The 21,454-nt window shown below is 39.9% G+C and overlaps 3 protein-coding genes across 3 annotated transcripts; all 3 read left to right on the top strand.

Annotated features, from left to right (window-relative positions):
- Positions 1-2,820: 2,820 nt before the first annotated feature.
- LOC134881750 (protein FAM163A-like) lies at positions 2,821-13,649 on the top strand. The gene is made up of 5 exons (XM_063909288.1): positions 2,821-3,018; positions 3,747-3,799; positions 9,351-9,476; positions 10,305-10,419; positions 10,594-13,649. The coding sequence occupies exons 4-5, from the start codon at positions 10,327-10,329 to the stop codon at positions 10,972-10,974; spliced, it is 474 nt and encodes a 157-aa protein (XP_063765358.1). The 5' UTR covers positions 2,821-3,018; positions 3,747-3,799; positions 9,351-9,476; positions 10,305-10,326; the 3' UTR covers positions 10,975-13,649.
- Positions 13,650-14,359: 710 nt separating this feature from the next.
- Positions 14,360-18,397, top strand: rabgap1l2 (RAB GTPase activating protein 1-like 2). Its single transcript, XM_063909142.1, has 8 exons — positions 14,360-14,847; positions 15,444-15,521; positions 15,613-15,723; positions 16,604-16,708; positions 16,797-16,880; positions 16,989-17,060; positions 17,212-17,469; positions 17,843-18,397. Exons 1-8 carry the CDS (start codon positions 14,737-14,739, stop codon positions 18,074-18,076), a joined length of 1,053 nt encoding a protein of 350 aa, XP_063765212.1. The 5' UTR covers positions 14,360-14,736; the 3' UTR covers positions 18,077-18,397.
- A 164-nt stretch (positions 18,398-18,561) lies between these two features.
- ebi3 (Epstein-Barr virus induced 3) lies at positions 18,562-21,454 on the top strand. The gene is made up of 6 exons (XM_063909242.1): positions 18,562-18,854; positions 19,309-19,423; positions 19,547-19,646; positions 20,044-20,161; positions 20,277-20,440; positions 20,922-21,454. Exons 1-6 carry the CDS (start codon positions 18,752-18,754, stop codon positions 21,069-21,071), a joined length of 750 nt encoding a protein of 249 aa, XP_063765312.1. The 5' UTR covers positions 18,562-18,751; the 3' UTR covers positions 21,072-21,454.

The raw sequence follows: 21,454 nt of genomic DNA, 5'->3' as shown, positions 1-21,454 counted from the left end.
TTGGGAATGGATTGTGTACCGTGTAGTAGTACTGCAATTATTGGTGATTAGTTTATGTTTTGGCATTGGAAAAATTCAAACTTTAACCAAATGATAGACTAATATATAAGGGATAAAGATGTTTATTTGAGAAACATTTACTCAAAAAATCTGGGAATTATCAAATTTGGCAGGATGTATCCTCTTGGGAAGACGAATATGGCTACATCCATCCAATACTTTATGAAATGTTTAACAAATAAAAAACGTTCTCCATTTATAACAAAAATAGGGAAAATTTAAAGCCCTGCTGGTTTGTGTTCTTTTGAGGAAATGTAGATGTTTTCCTTCCCCCATTTATCTACCTGTGTAACAAAGCCACACGTGTCTTAGCACATGTTTTGCTCAGGAGTTCATAATTCAGCCTTTGGAGTATTTAACTCTGTCACAAGCAGTATTGTGAGTAAATGAGCTAAGCATGTGCTGCCAACACTGACTGGTGGTACTGCTAAAGGAGGAGCACTGTGATTTTGTCCCAGGAACGAGTGCTCAAGCTGTGTTCTCCTGTCAGAAGCTATTCTCTCGTTCGCTCTCCATCTCCATATCTAAGCCTGAGTACATACGCAAAGAGAAAGCGTATCACAAATGCATGCAGACAAGCCTGGCCATGAATCAGAGCAGATTAGATTTGTTCAGCACTTGCACACACTGGCTCTCAACTTCACCCTGTGCAAACTTTCCACTGCTGCACTCTGTGTCATTCCTGTTGTCATCCTAATTTCATCTGAGGAACCCTGCCAAGGCAATAATGAACTCAAGTCATGAGACAGGGGCCATGCTGAGTGGTTGTGAGTCGTTTTGTGTGCATGTGCATGTGTGTGCTTGTGTTTATGTGTAGCCCAGAGGAAAGGTAAAGGAAAAGACGGCGTTAAAGAGAGGGGCTTGCCAGAATTACGGATGTTGTTTGTGTGCTTGGTGTGTGTTTCTGTGTGGCGTGTATTACATCGGACTGGTTTTAAATTAACCAGTGCAGTGGTGTGTATCCTCTAAGCTGCTGTAATGTGTCGACTCCTTTATTCAATTTGAGCGGTAATCTTAGAACTCCCCACAGGCCTGCCTTCATCAGCCCCCTGCTACAGAGCTAGCTTAACTTAGCCGGAGACACTCAGAGGCGGAGAACTGTGAAACAGATCAGCCCTTTTTTCTGGATCAAGATTATACTTAAACAAATGTAGCCAGGATTAATCTCCTCATTATATGGGTATTATGGTCAAGATGGGTCTTGTTTGCATGAGCAGTTTGAGATGGTCGGCTCCAGCTGCTCAGGGGAATTACAAAGATGAAGACATAATGTTGCAATGATTTGGAAAATAATCTTTTAGGTACATGTATCTGAGGTAAGGAGATGATTGCTCTTGTTTGCCCTTTTCTCAAGTGAGCTTCAGCACCATGGACAGCAGCTCGCAATCACACACTGTTTTCTTTTCAGACCTTATACCGTAGATAGACCTTATCTTATAGAGACACAGACCTGTGTGTTTTAAAGTGACATCACTATGCAACACTTGCCCTTCTATTGGCTAATCTCCAACATATCGTAAGTGATAGGCTAAGGGGCAGTACATCTCTTAGCGGTCAACCAATCACAGTATCCCATCAGTATGAGAAAAATAAAACATTAAAGCATGTAAGCATATCACATTAGAGGCACAAAATACAAATATGAACTTGAAAATTAGCATAATAAGGCCCTTTCAATGGGTCATGACTTGTATCAGCTAAAGTGTTATCTAAAATTGTATATCTTAAATAATATCTTGAAAGTGGGCACTCAATCTTTTTCTTAAAAGGTCAGAGGTGCTTTGGAGTACTCTAGCTCAACCCCTAAAAAGATGTAGTGCAGTTTCAATGTCTGTAAGAGAGATTTAAACACATGGCAACCCAACCCATCACTAAAAACGGATCTAAAGAGCATAAAAAAACTCAATAAGTACGACTTATTACTATTATAAAGACTGTTGTGTGTAGCTTGTGTGTTAGCAGAGAAAGGCATATTTGGGTGTTTTGCAGTACAGTGTGAGATGTGGGCATTATTTCAATAGAGCCTGGTTCTCAGTGGCTTCGACTTTGCTTTGAGTTTTCTTTTCGAACATGAACTTTTAACTTGTAATTGAGTTGGTAACTTTAAGTACCCACACACTTCGTATTTAAAAATAAAAAAAAGCTTCTTATACTAATATGAGTTTTTAGCCTACTTAAACTTCTCTATTATCCGGTACTTTTTCCTTTTACTTGGATTTTCTTCTGTAAAGATGTCCAAAAAATGCATGAAATAAAGTGATTGGCATTAATATGAGCAGGTTGTGAGATTTACTGCCAGACAGGTTGTTCGTTCCTTGTAAGAATTTCAGAGTCAAGAAATAGTTTAGCTTCAGAGAGATCAAGGCTTTGGATACTAATGTGAATATTTCCTTGAACAAAAGCACCGCTCGTCGAACTACCGGGTGAGTTATTCCGTCAGCTTTACGCTTTCATCTCCGTATGGCGACGACCCCCTGTGTCCACACCGACACCATCCCCTCCCACCCTCCCGGTAAAGTGATATCACACGGTGTTAGGCTGTCACTGTCGCTCACACCGCTGCTTTTCCCACCCCGCCCCACCGGGACCGGCGGCAGCGGGTGCCAAACCGCCCCCCGGGAGCCAGCCATGCCGAGCGGTGCCACTCTGCAGCCGGACTGCCGCCTCGTCTCATCCGTCTCCAGCGCTTCACAGAAGAGGAGGAGGATGCCATGAGATTTCCCATAGGCCCTCACTGGCACCTGGTTGTGAGTGAACCGGGGAGAAAGAGGGGATAACCGACGGTGCATAATGACGTGATGGTTCCGGTTGTAGAGCGAGCGCAGGGGGGATCCGAGCGTCTTTAATGACCGGTGCTGGAGAGGCTACCACGGGACTTCATTGTGTGCAGAACCAACTCCACTTATATAAAAAAAAAGGTTCTCTAACAGGTTCCCGAGATTTCCTTCAATCAGAAAGGTAAGGCTTTACCATCTGTGCGCCACTTAACGGCTCTCCGTATCAATTGATCCGCTTTAATTGAGTGTGAATGATGCTAATCAGTGATGCAACAGATGCTGGATTTACCTCCAGCCACCAATACAGTTTATACATTAGCCATGTTTATATGTCAACAGTATTCACTCACGTTTTTATCTAACTACGTGATCGATCATAGTGTAGTTTCACATTGCTTGCACTGATGTGTATCCTGATTTGGTAACACAGTCTGGACAGGTGAGTAAATCGATTTAAGGTGGTTTTATCTTCCACTTTATTCCTGTTAATGGAAATCCGAATCACAGTACGGTTTGCATGATACTTAAAGACACAAATAGAAAGAAACAGATTTTAAAAAACAACATTTTAGAGTTTGTGAGGATTAATATCATATCTGAACTTTATCTTGCATTATTATTATGTCTACTTTTGTACTGATTTAATGATACATTTTCTAATCTATGTTAGATTTGGTACATATATTATGTTTAATGCAACTATTGTTGACCATTACTTTAAGGGTCATAAAAATATGGAACAATGAGTGATATAAAAGGCTTTACTGAATGATTGGCTTTATGATGCAAACTGAATAAAGGCTAATTTTCCTGTATTTGCAGCGCTGACCACATCCCCCTCTGGGTTCAGAGGCGTCTCCAGGCATCATGGTTACAACTGATGTCATGTCTTTTTTTCTGTTTTCCCAGGGGGCTTTGCAGCACATTCAAGGATGTTATCCCCCAGATGGTGACTTCTGCAGGTAAGGGTTTCGCTTGCTTATTTGTATTATCTCTCTCTATTCTCACACACTGTTTGCCAGACAGGTTGCTCATAGTGTCTCTGATCTGTGCACCTCGGGGATATTGCTCTGGGCAAACAGTGTAGCTGAAAGTATTCACTTTAGTCTCAGCTCTTCTATCCTCCACTGGGATCTCTGCAGCTCATTTAGATTTCAGTGGTTTCTCCTTCTTTTTGGCATTATCTGCACCAAATTTAACCCCTGCTCAAGTCCACAAATCGAGTTTCTCACATATCCGACCATAAATCATCCAAAATAAAGGAAGTAATTATGACACTCCAAACACAAGAGGAGACCAGAGCAGGTGTGTGCGTTGTTAGTCATATGGAAAAAAACGGATGACTGCATCCCGTTTATACTATTTGAAAATGAAATCATCTACTTTTCCTCCCCCCTTTTTGCTCTCACTCCTAGCTGTCTTTGTTCCCTCCTGCTCCAGCAGCGGGTGTTTCTGTCCTAGATGGGGATGTGTTCCTCTCCTCACACGCTGCGATGAGTGCTTTCAGAGGCAGACGAGGCAGAAAAGTCTCATTTTTACTACCTGGCTAAATTGCCCTGTGATGGAAAAATATTGTTAAAGGAATGATAGTTGAATAATTGAAGAACCAGGGCTTTAAAATTGCAGGGACACACTGTGATTTCCAGCTCAAAGTTAGGGCCACTCCAACGAAATATTCATATCATTATTTAAGAATGGAGACACATCCAGGAGCCGCTCAGGTACTGCCACCCTCTCCCTCCATCTCCTCCTCTCCCACTCTGTGTTATCTCCCTGTTTCCCATCCATCTCCTGTTGTAAAATCAGCTCCAGGCTTCTCTATTTCTTCCCTACGAAAATGGATTAAAACTCACCCGCATAATGACTCTGTCTCTACCTAATGTCTTCTTGCAGCCTAAAATGAGTTCCAGCTTTCTAAATGATATTTTAAATACCTCTAACCGAATGCCACACTCACAAAGTTATTTGTATTCTATTTATCTGCAGTGACACTGAGAAAATGTATTTGTCAGCGCTATTACCACGCCAGAGGGAATCCAGGAGACCTTCTAATATATATACACATAACAAATTACAATATAATGGGATTAAAATTGCCTAGTGTACTCAATGAATAACCTAATTAGCTGATTGACAGAACAATTGCCAGTTCTTCTTTAAGACCCTTTATCAAAAGCCAAATATTAGCTGGTGCAGGTTTTCCACGTTGTTTGAATTCCTTTGTTTTATAGCCTTGTTAATGGTTTGTCAATGGAAAACAGCAGCTAGGACAATCCAAACACCATAAGACACCACTTTAAGAGGCAGGCTAGTTCTTTCCCTCCGATTTCACTCTTTGTGTTAATCTGAGCTAACTATGTTCTAGCCCCAAGCTTTATTTTAAACAAATGGATACAAAAGTGGGATCTATCTTCTCTAACTCTCAACAAGAAAGCAAATAAGCAAATTTCCCCAAAACGCTTAACTCACTTGTTTTATTTAACTCTCTTGATTAAGTTTTCTAAAGCGTTGCTATTTTTCCTGGTTTATCACATGATAGAGAAACCTCTTAATTCACAAAATCATCACCCCCACATCATCCCACGTGAAACTTTTGCCTGCAGCTTTTTTTTTTTTACCTCGCCAGCTTTTGGTTAGGGATCATTTCGATGTGTAATTGTGAATGTTGGATGTGTGGGTGTGTTTGAGCCCGTTGTTCACCCACACACGCCTTTGTCTGTTTCTGTGTGCTCGCATTTAGCTGACTGCTAGAATTGTTTCATTTCCCACAGTGAAAACAAATTAAAATATGACACCTCTCTCAGCTGCCTCTCATCTCCTGCTTTCACCGTGTCAAGAGATGACAGAAATGCTAAGTATAGTTCTGTGAGCGGAGTGTGAATCCTCTCCACCTCTTTCAACATTTCCAACATTATGAAGGTTGAAACTAAGTGATGTTGTGGTAGCTCCAACAATAAAATCATGACACCAATTTAAGAATATGCTTTGTGTATGAAAGAGAGTGGAAGAGCACAACAAAAAGAATTGTGGTGTTTAGTGTCCAGGTGGAAATAATCACAATATCTGTCAATCGGATTAAACAAATCTCTAATACTTATGTTCAGTTTTAGTTACACCGTATATAGAGTGTGAATTAGCAGGAGCCACTGCTTTCAGAAGTCCCTTTTATGAAAAGAAATTGCAGTATATTGTCATTTCAAAATGTTCTCCCTATAAGGTCCTTAATTTCCTCAATATAGAAACACAGAAGTCTCCTGTAGGTTTATGTTATGGCCAAAATATATTATTATTTAAAAAAAGACACATTTCTTCCCCCAGTTTGTCATGGCAAATAGCTCTAAATACAATGAAAAAGGGCTGCAACTAGTGAGGACTTTTGTCAATGACTTCTTGCCTTTTGGTAAGTTTCTAAAAGCCCAATGTGACATTCATATCGCCTCTTTTTTGTTCAAACCTTAAAGGTATTCAATTTACTTTCATGTTCGAGTAGGAAAAGCATCAAAGACTTACTTCTGAGGATCTGGAACCAGAGAGTGTTTGCCATTTTTCCGGGAAAAACATTCTAAAATGAATCGGTAGCTATCCAAAATAGAAAATGAGTTGCCTACTAACTTTTTTTTTATTGACTAAATGAATCCTTAATTTCATTCAGTTTGTGTTCTACTGTGACAGAAATGCTTACCAGCTACCATATGGAGAGGAATGATTTATCGAAAACTACTCAAGTGCATGCAGCAGAAATCTGAGCTATGTGATTGGATGATTTTCGCCATTGAAGAGTTGTAGTTTACAGATCTTCTTAAGCTTTTATGAAAGAACTACATGTTTTTAACTGCACGTGTTCATTTTTTGTAATGGCACCAACTACCTCCACCCACAGAGCCACTGTGTCTTTCAACAAACCAGTGCACATTGCTTTTGTGCTTGAATCAAACTCCCTGCAAATCTCATGGATGCACATTTCCTTCAGCTCCCTCTTGTACAGGGAGGGTCCTTACTCACTGTTGCTAGAGCTCCCTGTCAGACGCTCTCTAACCAGAGTCTGCTGGTCACCTGGGAGGAGTACTCTTAATTACTTCGAGGAGTTTCTATGTTGTAGAAATCAGATGCCCCCTCTGAGACTTCCTTCAACCCGTCTCTTTTCCAAGTCAGCAACTGACAGGGATTTATGGCAGATCCTCTAACTCCTCTCAGGCCACAGGGTGGTTTTGTGGTTGAAGAGTTGTGTATGCGTTTGTTTTCCGACAGCTCTGAACCCACTGAGTCATATATAAACTGGGTTGGTTAAGAAACTCTGACAGTGTTTCAGTTTCGTTTCCCGACCTATGTCACTTGGCGTTTTTGTCTTTCCAGTCTGTTAGTCATGGGCTTTACCCCAACGCTTCCTTTGCAGCTTCACTTGGTTGCATGTGAGTTAAAATCACCGTTGTTTCTGGTCGTAGACAAGAGATCGAGATAGCTTTGTCTGTGTTGATCAGGATCAGATTTTTTACGCATACATTTCCCATAGTGGCTTCAGTGGTGTTTTCATGTAATGAAGGGATTTAAAGTGATGTACCGTGCGATGATAGGAGAGGATATGACAAAAAAGAGTGAAAGGGATATTGGCAGAGTAAAGGAGAGATGAGGACTGAAGAGACACAAGATAGAGAGCTGGAGATGGAGAGATGAAATGGGGGGCAAGAGTGACTCCACATCGCTTTTAACGACATTATCGTGGCCCGTGGTGTATATAATTTAGTACGATGACGCAATGGAAGATACTGCATCGAGAGAGAGTGGCTCACATGCTCGTTTCATCACACACATTTCTCTCTCTGATGCATTTGTCTGAGATGCGCATTCACTGGAAAAACACATATACTGACCTTATCTTATTAGCATTTTTAACGTACCTACTTACCTTGCCTTTACCTTTATTGAGAAACAAAACAGACACACAACAATGAAACCTCTGGTTGGTTTTGACTGAACCAGGGATGGGGAACATGTGGTGTTACAGTCAGCCAGCAGAAAAACCACATTTGTTTCAACCTTCAGGCTGGGATTTTGCAATTATGTCAAAACTAAAATGTGCCACTATATTTAAACCATTTCACTAGACAGTAAGACTAAAATTAACTGCAAATTACAGCCTAAGGAACCACGTAGCTTTTGGGAAATGACATTGATACACTAGTAATGACAAAGAAGCTTGATATTATTGTAGCATTTTAATTGAGAGGATTAAAATGTTGTTCTTGAGAAATATCTGGATGTTTGAGTTAATCAACTTGAAAAGTAGATAAACACAGGCGTCGGGTGTTGTAATTACTATAATGGCAGTGCTTCAAATGAGTAATTCTGCCTGAGCTCAACCATATAATTGTGTCTAAATTAAGGTCAAAATTGTGCATTTTATACTGATATATGAAGTATTTCTTTCCTATAGCATTCATATTCTGGTTGTGGGTTTATTCCAAGCACACACACTTTCTATCACACTGCTAATTTATTGCTTTCTGTGAGATAGACCTGTTGATAGGGTCTATTTGAGGCTAGACACTACATTTGCTGAGTGCAATGGAGATGATTATGTTTGCAGACTGCTGATTTCGTTTCATTTACACCATTTTTGCTCCTGTGTGACTCTGCCAATAATAGCTATTTGTTTAAGATTATTTACCTGCGATGCAAATCAAACACTGGCCGAATTAAGATCTTAAACATTGTTTCTGCAGTCATCTTTTCTTAGTATCTCAAATTCTGTCAGATATCTTATGCATCTTATGTTCCCGCTGCTCATCAACACAAGTTGCTATAACTTTGGAGTAAATAAATCTTTACTGTTTTGTTTAATTGCCCTATCAGTATCGAATCCAAGAGATCAAATGATAATTATCCATGCAACTTCAAAGCTGCTCTTGAATCAGTCACAGTCAACCACAAAATGGCAGCAGATGCACGTAGTATCAACATTTAGTATGCTGAATATGTACTGCACATATGCACAAATTATACCGGCCATATGGCGAGTGCGCACAGTAGCTGCTGCTGCGTTCAGCATGCTGATCTGTCGACGTCCTGACTGTCTGTTTGCTGTCCAAAGTTGTGCGTTGGAATTTAGTCAAACTTTTCAGAAGTCCTGTAGTGAGTTAATTATGTATCATTGATGCCTATATTCATCAATTGAGTTGTATTACCAGATTCAATACCGTGTGAAACCCTGGATGTAACATTTTTGATGAGGTGAGCTCCTTCACATATCCTGGCAAATAGAATGCTTCTGGGATTTGAGACCATCGATCTAAAGCAATAAGCAGTTTGAAAAACATCTCTTAAAGTTACTCCAGCAACAGTCAATGGATTAAATCACAAACAGGTGTGTTTTCACCAGCTGAAATATAATCAAAGATAAATGATATACTGGGTTAATATAAAATAAAATAAGATGGTACCGTTTTTGGTAAAGGAAGGATTTGTGTGTATGAAAATAATCAGCAGCCCTATACTTCCTTACTTCTCTCTTGATAGAAGCTTCTTTCTTCTCCGGCCGGAGTTACAGTGAGAGGATGTTATGAGAGGAACACCGCTCAGGCCTGACATGGTTTCCTACCTTCTCACACTCCTCCATCTCTGCACCTCCCGCTGTCTTCTAATGTAAGTGTGGAGTCTGTGGACCTTACATCATCGAAATAAGATGTTACTGATACTACTGCATGTTATATTGCCCTTACACTAAGCTCATGTGATAAAAACAACTTATGTTAGCCACAAGGATAAAAAGAAGGGTGAGATTTATAGAAACCCCCGGCCAGCTAACCAATCAGAGCAGACTGGTTCTCTGGTTTCAGACAGAGGTTGAAAAGAGGGGCTGCAGCACAGGCAGTATGAGAAAAATAAAGCACTCTTTGACCATAAAAGCATGAAAACATGTCACATTAGAGTAAAATAATACAAATATGAACCTGAAAATGAGCATAACATGTTCTCTTTAATATATATTTTTGTAACTTCAACTGTTTCGCTTGCAGAATGCTAATAAACTTTCCAAAAATGATCACACGCTGAGCCAAGCCGTCCATCCGCAATTTTGCATGTTAATAAAAATGATTGCCTAATCCCATCATATCGCTCCGTCATCATGAAAACACCAAATCATGGATGGGTGGAGTACAGTTTCACAGACTGTGTCAAGAACTCACTGAAGCTGTTTTGTAGGTTGTTTTTCACTGTTGTTTATCTTCCATCTGTGAGGCCTGACCTGTCTGATCACTGCTGCATGAAAACCAAATACTGTACTTACAACATGTTTCATCAGAGGAGGTTACGTCATAACTATTCAGCCTACATTGAGGCATTATAGAAACCTGTTGTATGCAGATTGTTTTGCAGTAAAATCAATTTCCAGATGTCTAATAAGCTGATTCATATTTCTTTTTCCCCCTCACTCTTCAAACTCCTACCTTTTACTGCTTGCCTCTGAAGGGTTTGATGGAGAGCTGGTCGAATGTCAGCGGGAACTATTGTTATATCCGGAGGAATTCTCGCCGGAGTGATACTGCTGTGCATCGTAGCAGTGCTCTGTTACTGTAGACTCCAGGTATCCATGTGTGTGTGAATGTGTGTGTGCTATAAAAGCAGGACGGTTCAAAATAAATCTTTATCAACAGATGACCTTTAGATAATGTGCTCAGCATTTTGTCATGAGAAATGTGTTGTCATTAAGGAACACAGCAGGGATTTCAGACTTAATTTCCTTCTCTCTCCTCTGCAGTATTACTGCTGTAAGAAGAATGGTTCTGAGGTGGACGTGGGATCTGTGGTGGGAGCGGATCCTCTCTCTCATTTTCCCTGCAATGCCTGCAACGCCCTCGCCATGGACGGTGCGGCCATCACCCCGGTCTCTCTGGATCAGCTGGAAACGGGAACCCACCACAACCACTGCCCCACCTGTTCCCCGTACACCCTGCGCTCTGGACTCTCAAACAGCCTGCGTAACGGCGGGGAGCGACTGGGCTTCCACACCTACTACGAGAACCCGTCCGTCTCGCTGCCGCTGTCCGCAAACCCACAGGGCTCCTCGCCTGTGAGTTACTACAGTCCCACAGACGACTTTCCTCCCCCACCACCACGCTCCTACAGCACCGATGTCTGACCTCTGCTGCAACATGAACACACACTCACACATTCTGAATAAATTCACAAGATGGATTTTGATGCAGCACAATGACAAACATTACAGCATATGCTCACTTCTGCCACAGATTTCCTCCATGGGGGTGACCCATAAACTGGGCCCACTGACAGAGAGGTAATACACCCATGGGCAGCACCATAAACCAGAGGTCAGCAGAGAGGTGGTACATAACTCTAGCAAAACCTCATTTTGTTTCACACAAGGCCAAATCACATGCGTTAATAAAAGGTGTCTAAATTTAAGTATAGAGGCACATGGATTGATGCATCATTCAAGACACTTTTTATGCTGGTCAGGGACATGTGTGACCATGCATACAGTTTAGCGGGAACACAATGGGCCCCAGGTACAATAGAAAACAGGCAAGTCAATGTTCTATGAAGGTGCTAGGGATGAAATTCCCCTAAGCCATGATGATTACAAATTAAACATTAAAAAAATGTTACACTTTCCCCACAAACTCCCCGCTAACTTATAAATGAATATGCACTTTTGCACCATATGATTTGAAACAAAACGCAATGATGTCCAAATAAAAATGTTTCTGGATTTCATTTAGTATTTATCAAAGGATGGAGGGAAGAACCTTGAAAGTGAAAATTCAAGTAAATATGAATTGGCTATTCATTATTAATCACTTTATTCTTCTTACAGAGTATGCTGAATTGTTTGAACCCGTTCACACTTTTGTTCTGTTCAGCTGTTCTGCTACTAAAAAAACATCTCTCATTTATGCTAGTAATAAATGATGTTCAATTAATTTGTGTAAAAAGTGTAGTTGAACACGGCGACTATCAGCAACCAAACTATTTCCCACAACAATCAACACCAAATAACAAGGATCTTTTGAGATGCTTATTAAACTTAAAGGGAAATTATTATTAAGGAAGTAGAATTTTCTGCTGCTGCTCTTAACACATTATTCAGAAGCATGCTATTAAGGGCCTATATTTTATTTCAATTTGATTAACTTTTAGACATTTAAAAAGATAGTTTAGCCCAAAAAGATTATAAATACCTTCATCAGGTAGAAACATAGAAAAGGTGACCCTGTTCCCCTGACAAAACAAACCGTCTCAATCATTGATTGATTGATTATCAGTTAGCAGAATGACAAACTTCTCACACACTGATAGATAATTCAGCTTTGTAGAACAACTTGGATAACCATTTTAAGTCAAGAGCCAAGGTAGCTTGAATTGGCCACAGAAATCCTCTCAAGCTGTAAAACAAGAGACTGCAATTTATTTGATATCGTTTACAGCCGGCCATAGTTTTACTATAAATGGGGGTTTCTTGTGATGGCAGGAGTTAGCTGCAGTCTGCAGGGGCTTGGTCTTCACAGCCTAACTACAAGTGATAACATTACAGAGTCTGAGAGAGAACACTGCCATGTCAGTTTCTGTTATTCTCCCCTGCATTGTTCCCCTCTCCCTGTGCTGTTGTTAACCAAGAGGGTCAATGCTAATATGAGAAAACCTTCCCCCCTCCCTCCACTCCCTCCCTCCCTCCCTACCGAACATGAGGGCTAACACTTTTTCTATTGGGTGTTGTTGTTTGCTCACCACAGAAACTACTAATGGAGCCTAAGTGTTGTTTATTTCCAGAGGAAACACATGAAAAGTGAAGGAGAAAATAGAATCAAAAGTATGCTAGAAGAGTATGAATTTAGTTAGCTTGTGTTTTCACTCCTGGTTAATGAAACTAGTCTACCAAAAGGGTTTGGTTCTGCAGTTTCTATGATAAAAGTCGATGTATTTAACCTTTTTCATGTTTACAGATTGAGATAAACAAAAGGAAATCCGACGTTAGAGGTGTTGTCGGCAGAAAGGATCATGCACTATGCTTTGTTGATCTTGAAGCTTAAGTTTTGTATCTTATAAGCCATTATATCTGCTATACAGTACAGTATCAATATGCAGTGTTATTCCACAGTACATGCCTGAATCTCTATATTTTTAAGGAGTGTTGTAGTGTTTGTGAGCAACGTCAGGGCTTAAGTGTGTTTTTGTGAGTTTGGACGAAATGTGAGTTTTTCATGCTTTTCAGTTATTCTGCCATCTTGATTTCTCTCTGTATTTCTGTCAGTGATACAAACGAGATATTACATGAGAAGAGAATGGAAATGTACATTTGGAACAGAAAATGGGCTTTAAATTAATGAAAATGTGGTAAATTATTTAAAAATATAATGATATTTAGCAGATTATTAGTTAGAAACTTATAAAATATATTTAATCTGTATTTTGTAACACCACATTGTTTCACTGAGCTTTGTAATCACGTCTCCTGACTTTCCTCACTTCACTTCCCCTTGTTAGTCAGAGGTTTGTACGAAATGATATATAGATGAAGTATACTTTTCTGTTAATTTAGATGTCCACCCAGCATTGGTGTTCACTGCCACATTGCAAATATGTTCACTCAACAAATGTGGTCCCCATATCTTGATGAAGGGGGTTTTGTTTTGTGATTACCAATATGTTGCACCACTGAGAGCACCACTGTTGTATCAGAGTGTTATTTATAGGTTCCCATTTCTTTGTCTAACTGTTGAAAATTGTATTTTTCCGATTTTTCTCTATGAAACTGGAATAAGTTTTGGTATTCCCTGATTCAAAATCCACCATGTCTCACCAGATGTTCCTTTTTTTTGAGGAGGAATAAATGTTTATATCTGCCTGGACTTTTTTTCAGACAGTAAATGCACGGGGTGTTGAAATCACAGTTTCTGGTAAGAAAAGAAAACACCTAAAAAAAGCAGGAACTGTAAAGTATCTACATGCTTTAAGAAAGAGAAGTGTAAATGAAACTGATCACTCATCACAAGAAATAAGGAGAAACTGCACCTCTGAAAGTAAAACTAAGATTATGGAGAGGGGGGGGAATCCTGTTTGTTATTCTGCATTCATGTGCTGGTATTTTATCGCTTTACCTGCTGGACCCGTTTGCTCTGCTGCTCAGCTCATGACAATAATAGACCGTCTGCTTTGAGTCAAGCCAACACCTCAGGGTGAAATGTCACAAATACCACATGATTAACGCCGTCATTAAACTCCAGAAGTATTTACCTGGCAGTCTGGCACACAGCATCTGAGCCAGCTGGTATGAAGAGTGTGGACAAGTTTGATAACGTATTTGTGTCGTGGGAGCTCATCGTTTCCAAATAAATCAGAAGCATTCAGGATTTATTTGAGAGCTCAGGATCATGTTTGTGTGTGTGGGAAAGAGGGAGGTATAATAGGAAAGGTGAGCACTGTGGGTGTGTCCTTCATTCACAGACATACCAGGTCTTATATAAACCCTGTTGAACCTGTTACTGCCCATACACCTGTAACACACACTTCTTCACCTGACGCTGTGTAGGTGGCTCTGACTGCTCAATATTAGGTGTGTGTATAGCTACACTTTACCTGTGGGAGTATCTCTCTCACCATTATTCACCTTTGGACTGTGAGCAGAGTTTATTTGTGTCTGGAAGACTTGGACTTTATCCTGATTATTTCCTGGTCATGCTCACATGCCGGATCGCATGCATCTTAGCGAGCAATAACAACACGGCTAGATGTTTCTGAACTCACTCTACATCTCTGATTCACACAAGAGATAAAGCTTGAGTGTGGATTTTCTCAATTTTTTAGATTGTGATTGAAAACTCTTTACCTGTGAAGGCTGTGATTGTTACTGTGAGCTTAAGCGGCTACTGCACATTCAGGCAAGATGATGGAAGAGGTGTCCATGACGATGGCATGCGATGCCAACACTATGGAGCAGATGAGCGAAGAGGAGATCCTGGCCTGCCTGGTGGAGGAAACGGGACCACAATTCAATGTAAGACTCACTTACAGTCACTTTAAGATCACCACATCTAATATCAACAGCTTAACAACAATGACAGACTAACCATGAAGCAAATTGCAAAAAATGACACACTGTGGCATTTATGCTAAAAACTTGCATTTTACAAAACGGATTTGCTTTTTTAAGTATGAAGAATTTTCAACGTCAAATAGAGTAAGACTATTTCAAAAAAAGATGCACCCTGTTGCTCCACCATCTATAACATTTCTTACAGATCCAATCCTGCAACACAAAACCTGTCACTGCATGACAGATGTGTTATTGTAGATGAAGGAAATGAAGCCTGATTGTATATTTTTTATATTTGAGATATGGATATCGTCAGGCTTATGATAAATCTCCCCCTCCTATTTTTCCTTTATGTTTCCTAAATGATCCCTCCCCCACGTGCTCCATCTTAACTCGCACTTATCCCTATCTTGATCTCTTTTTGTTTTGGGGGCCTGTTCCATGATTTGTCATGCTCAGCATCCGACAGCTGATCTGTTTGAAGGAGATAGCTTTCTCCAGCTCACTCAAATATGACTTTGCTGTATTTCATCAGCCTCTTCTCTCTCTCCCCTCAGGTTCCCACGGAGAAAGCTAAACTGAAAGAGAGCCGGCTTCAACTAATGGATGATGAAGAGCCTTTGGACAAATACCTGGTCAGAAATCAATCACTTTCTCCATAAACAGATACAATAAAGTCATTCCACTTCCTGTTTATCCCTGATGGATTTTCCTGCATTTTTACAGAAGGAGAACTATCGGCTGCAGCAAGCCAGCCTCCGTCTGGAGCAGGAGAACGACAGCCTCGCACACAGACTGATCACCAGCAAGATCGCAATGAAGAACGCTCTGGACCAGGTAAGCCATTCCACTTCACCAAAAGGGTAAAAGGGTTTATTTTAAAAATGCATTATAACTGCCTGAAAGTCATAACTCAGCCTCTCAGGAGACGGCCAGAATGTGACCTTAATAATACTTTCCAGCATTACGAGAGCAATTCAGTCTGCAGTTGTACTTAGGCTCAAAATGTCAAACTGTCTCCAGCAAACAGGCCTTTTTATCTAGAGATATATAAAGCACAACATATGGTCTCAAAATTATTGATTTATCGCTCATATTTCATGGAATCGTTCTTTAAAAACTGAAGATTTTAACAAGTTTAATGGTAGTTTAATTTGCATATGTTTACGTCATCTAAATATGTCACAAAAGCCATGACAAAAAATTGCAAGATGGACCAGGTATTTGATAATGGTATATTTATTATCAAATAGAAACATCTGTAAGTTGTCTTGAGGAATTTTTGTTGACAATATCTGTGTATTCTGTGTCATAAAACTGATTTGATCTGTTCCTACTACAAGATGAATTTTAAGTGCTGTCCCTGCAAGAGGTAGTTTTAATTGGACTTTCCAAAGGGTTATTTTGGCATCAGTAAGCTCCAGATTGTGGAATATGTACAGAATTAAACAACAGAAAGATACGTTTTACAAAGTTTTGTCTTTTCAAATGAGAAATGTATTGATTTTGTTTAAAACCTTACTGTCTTTAAATCAGATTTTCCTTCTTTCTTTTTCTTTTATTAATACATTTTTACCACACATGTCTTAGCATAAGCGTTCCGGATGTAGCTTAAATATTTTCTGGTCCACTAAATCTGAAATAAATAAACACAACACAGATATGATACTTCCTAGAATGAGTATTCGCTGCTGACAAGATTAATGTTAATTTGCAGGCCGAGGACCGAGTGGACGAACTCACCAAAGACCTTCTTCAGACCACACACCTACTGCGGGCAACAGAAGAGGAGAAGAGAGGGAAAGAGGAGGAAGCTGCAGTGGTACGCTCCTTTATAACATCACAAAGTCATTACAAGGTTGATGATATGCTTGAGATGCATGGGTAAAGGATTTCTTCTCCTCTTACAGGCAAAGGAAGTGTTTCGGAGAGAGCTGCAGAAAGCTGAGCAGGAAGTCAGAAGGTCGTCTGGTGTCATTGCAGACTACAAACAGGTAGAGAGAATCAGAAAAATGAGGCTGTTTGGAATTATGAAATACTTCATAAGAGGATATATTAATAAAGAGTGCTGCCTAATGCTGTTGATCCTCTTTTCTGCTCAGATCTGCTCTCAGCTGACAAACCGTCTGGAGAGGCAGCAGGCCGCCCACAGAGAAGAGTTAGACTCACTCAAGGTGAGAATAAAACTGTTGTCACGCTTCTTACTTTTAAATCACCTTTTCCTCTGTCGTGCTTCCACTAGAACATGGTCTAAGAATAATTTTTAATACCCTTCCTACAATCTGTTTCTTTAAATTTCAATGTCATATTTCTCCGTCTTTGCAGAGTGCAGTGAAGGCTTGCTCACGCTGTCAACACATCGTAGAATCAGATGCAGCAGATCAGAAGTCTCCAACAGAAGCAGCCATGGAAGGCCACGGGAATACTGACCCAGGCCGCCAAGAGGATGAAAAAAGTCTCAAAAAGGCAGAGCAACGGAGGATAGAAAAGGAGAAGGAGTCCCTCAGGACCGAGGTCATGGAACTGGAGCAGGAATTGGCCAACACCAAACTCCAGATGGTGGAGTCCAAGTGCAAGTTCCAGGTCAGAGCAGAACATCAAACCATCACACAGCACCTTCTTGTGAATCTTGTGAATCCAAGTGAGCCATATCCAGTTCACGCCACTGCGGTTCACCATGCATTGTCACTTTAATATCTACAGGAATGTGAATGAAACTTCAAAGAACATATTCAATGCCTGAACCCTAACCAAAAAATACTAAATTATAAAAAACTAAGCTCAATAAGTAGGGATCAACGTCAACTGCTTTATTCAGTTTAGTACAGTTGAGTGTATTTCTTTTGAAGATAAATACAGTGTAATACAAGGACATGAACATTACAGCTGCTCAAAAATTTATTTGTGAGAGTTTTTTGCTGCATTTCTCACATTCTCCTCTTTCATCCTCATGCAGGAGCTGGAGCACCAGAAGGGAATCCTGGCCAACGATCTCCAGGAAGCCAAGAACAGCTGGATCAGCAAGGCCTTCACCTCCCTTAAGACCTCCAGCACAGGCAGGCTGCGCAGTATCAGCTTACCCAGAGAAGGAGCTCCTTCAGTGGTGTGGAACCTCCGCAGAGGCTCCCTGTCTCAGTGGAGTGCCAGGAAGCTGACGTGGCCTCACAGAGATAATCGAGAAAACCTCTAAAAGCTTGGACTGTGAATGTGCAGACTGCTAAAAGTGGAAACAATTGAAGGATCAGATCTCGGAGTATTTATTCACAGTGTTATGTGCAAAATGTGGCCAATACTGTTGCTGCTGTACCAGAGGGCAGTCTAGAGCATCATAGGAGTATCTGAAGGCACATGAAGCTGCTGTCAAAGAAATTCTCTATATGTGTTGAACTCTTTCTAACTACTGAACACACTAGTGAAGTTTTCCTTGTTTGTAAACCAAATCTGCCATGTGTTTTATTTTGTACATAATTATTTCATTTGTAAAAACAACATTAAAGCAAGTTTGACTTAAGTAAGTTTTTGTGTATGATGTAAGGAAACCCAGCCAATACCTGCCTCATTATTAGAGAAGAAACCCAAAAAAAGTTTTTTGCTGCAGTCAACCACATTCGCTCTTCCTCTTTCACTATGGCTTTATAGTCCTGAACAGCTGCTGCTCAAACACACAGAGGGGAGTCGTCAGCAGGCAGAAGTACTTCTTTATCTCTGAACTTTGACGTTGATTGTGATAGACTTGAACGGAAAGAAGCAGAGCAAAGAACAAAGAACAGAGGAGAGTAGGCGATTTCTTGAAAAGCGAAGGTTCACTGCTGCATTTAAGAACGCTTTTTCACTCAGGTAATATTATTTCCTGTCTGAAGCACTGATGGCTGTGATGGCTGGCAGAGTGTGTGTCACTGTGACCCTGCTCATGTGTGTTCTTGGAGGCCAAGCTCTGCACCTGCGGAGGCTGACTGCAACATCAGGGAGTGAGTACCAGTTTTAGTAAAAGATATGCTACTTGTTATTATTTTTTGGTGCTGAAGGAATGTGTTTGCATGTGTGATTTAATCAGGAATCTTAAAACAGAAAACACGATGACTCGTTTGTTATTACTTTACTTTTACATAGTTTTTCTTGTACTTACTTACTGTATTAGCTTTGTTGTTGCTATTTTGCACTGAACATGTATTTTTCTACATGCAGTGAATGGATACAGACTACTTTAGTGAGCCTTATGATATTTCCTTATGTTTCATTGCCTTTTATGAACATATTTATCAACCTGCAACACCTTTTTATATTTATTATTTCCTTGCTTTAATACAAAACTAAAACAAAAAAGAGGGCAAAGTCGAGCTCTTAAAAGCTCAACCTTTAGAAGGACATAAATAAATCATTTTTTTGCTCATGTTGCTCATTTTATGACTTTTGTTCCCTCAGATTCTCCCTCCACTCCCACAGTGCGCTGCCGCTGTGCGAGCTACCCAAACGTGACTCTTTGCTCGTGGCCTGAACCCTCTCACCCCACACCAACACACTACGTTGCCACTTACAGGTAAATCTCACCGTCCTCCTCTTGTGTGCTGACCTGCATCACTGACACCTTTTAGTAAAACAGACTCCTGTCGTTAAGTGTCGCTAAGGAGCTTATTAATATGTGTGTTAATGTGTTTGCCAGCGAGAGACACAGGCGGTCGGTCACCAAGCACTGCCATCTCATTCAACCCGGCTCTTCGTCCTCTGATCTGATTTCAACATCGTCACCCTCATCTGATCAGGTAGCTACCAGCTTTATTTATATACCTTTGCTGAAGATATACAGAAAAGGGAGATTCCTAAAGTCAGATTTTATTCAGATGACAGTTGCTAATATTAAGAAATCATACTGTATTGTTTTACTTCCATTTTTTTGTAACGCAGAAGTTGTAACTCACTGGTTTTAAGTTTGTCTTGTGAGTCTGAGGTGGTTACTGGAAGTCACGCATTTTGTGTATCTGGAATTATTATTTTATCTTGTGTTTTTATGATTACATTTTGGATTTTCAAATGAATAGCTGTAAAATTGTTTCGAAATTGAGATACAAAAACATAATGTATACATCTATAAATATTGCTTTTTAACCATATACAATCTTTCTTGACTTATAATCTTTTATTTTTTACTTTTATTTTTAGCTCTGGCATTGTCCCCTGCCCAGGCTGAAGCTCCTCACTGACTACATCATCAACGTCACTGCAGTTTATTCTGGGAGAAACAGCGTCCATCTTTCAAGCTTTATGTTGGAGGATATAGGTGACAACTGCCATGATTAATAATCCAATCTCAAAGAGACAAGAAAGAGTGATGAATGCAGTGTGGGATAGTCAAGACATGTTTGGCTAATGTCTTTGTCTCCTTCTCTCTGTAGTGAAACCGGATCCCCCTGTAAACGTCCAGGTTAGCCCTTATGACTTCAGAAACTTGTCGGTGCAATGGTCTCCTCCCCCTACCTGGGCTCTCCTGGACATCTTCCCTCTCAAATACCAGATCAAGTACCAGTGGGAAAGCAGAGGCATCCAAAAGTCTGTCAATGTAAGAACAACCTCCATCCGCTGTAACAGAAGTGTGATTTAGAAACTCTATGATTACACACACAACCACAAGGTGGAAGTTCTATAATGTTTTGTTTTTTTAGGAAACCTCAACACCGTTTCAGAAAGTCCCTTCAGCTGTGGGAATCATTCTCATTTTGTAATATTTTGTACATATTTATGTTTCATTATTTACAGTTTTTAAATGTTCATCTTTTTTAGTTATAGAATCAAACTGTTTAACATGAGGCAGTACATTTTCAGTTAGTTTGTAAACATTAAAATCAAGTAATTCATGTAATAGTGTTAAGAATTGTGATTGAATGATTGCTTTTAAATAAGAGATTTTGATTAAAACACATTTTCAAAATGTCAAAAAAGTTACCAAATTATTTACATAAAAGCATTGACTTATTTTTGGAAACTCTATGCATTTAACATAGATGATTTTATAATAATGTATCTTACATTTCCTCCTCTAGTTGGGTCCATATGAGAGCACCAAGGTTGAGCTGAAGCTGAGGAGCCCCGGGAGGACCTACCTGTTCCAGGTGTGTGCTAAAGAGCTGCTGGGTCTGGGCGAGTGCAGCGACTGGAGCGCACCTGTAAAAATCACCATACCAAAAAAGTAATCACAGAGACTCCTTATCACTTCCTGTTTTGTTTAACTCTTTACTTTCAAGCTAGTCGTGAAGTTAAGCTGAAAAACTCTAGACAGGTTGCATTCAATGCATGCAAAAGTTATTTATATTTTGTTTTATTTATAAATGAATGAATGGACTTCATCTATAAGGTGTACAACAAGCATTTCCATTTGACATTTTAATATATTTGTTGTAATACTGTTGGTTTGAGATGTTTCTCTTTGAAAAACTGATACTGTGACATTGGTTATTACGTTTTTACATTCCACTTTATAAATTATGTTATATTATATTTTTATATATTTTAGTCCTGACATGAAAGCTCTACATTTGTATGAAAAATATAATAAAATCAACGCATTCCAACTGAA

This window comes from Eleginops maclovinus, chromosome 19, assembly GCF_036324505.1.
Source record: "Eleginops maclovinus isolate JMC-PN-2008 ecotype Puerto Natales chromosome 19, JC_Emac_rtc_rv5, whole genome shotgun sequence".
In the NCBI taxonomy this organism is placed as follows: domain Eukaryota; kingdom Metazoa; phylum Chordata; class Actinopteri; order Perciformes; family Eleginopidae; genus Eleginops; species Eleginops maclovinus.
This window is presented reverse-complemented; position numbering and strand designations above follow the sequence as displayed.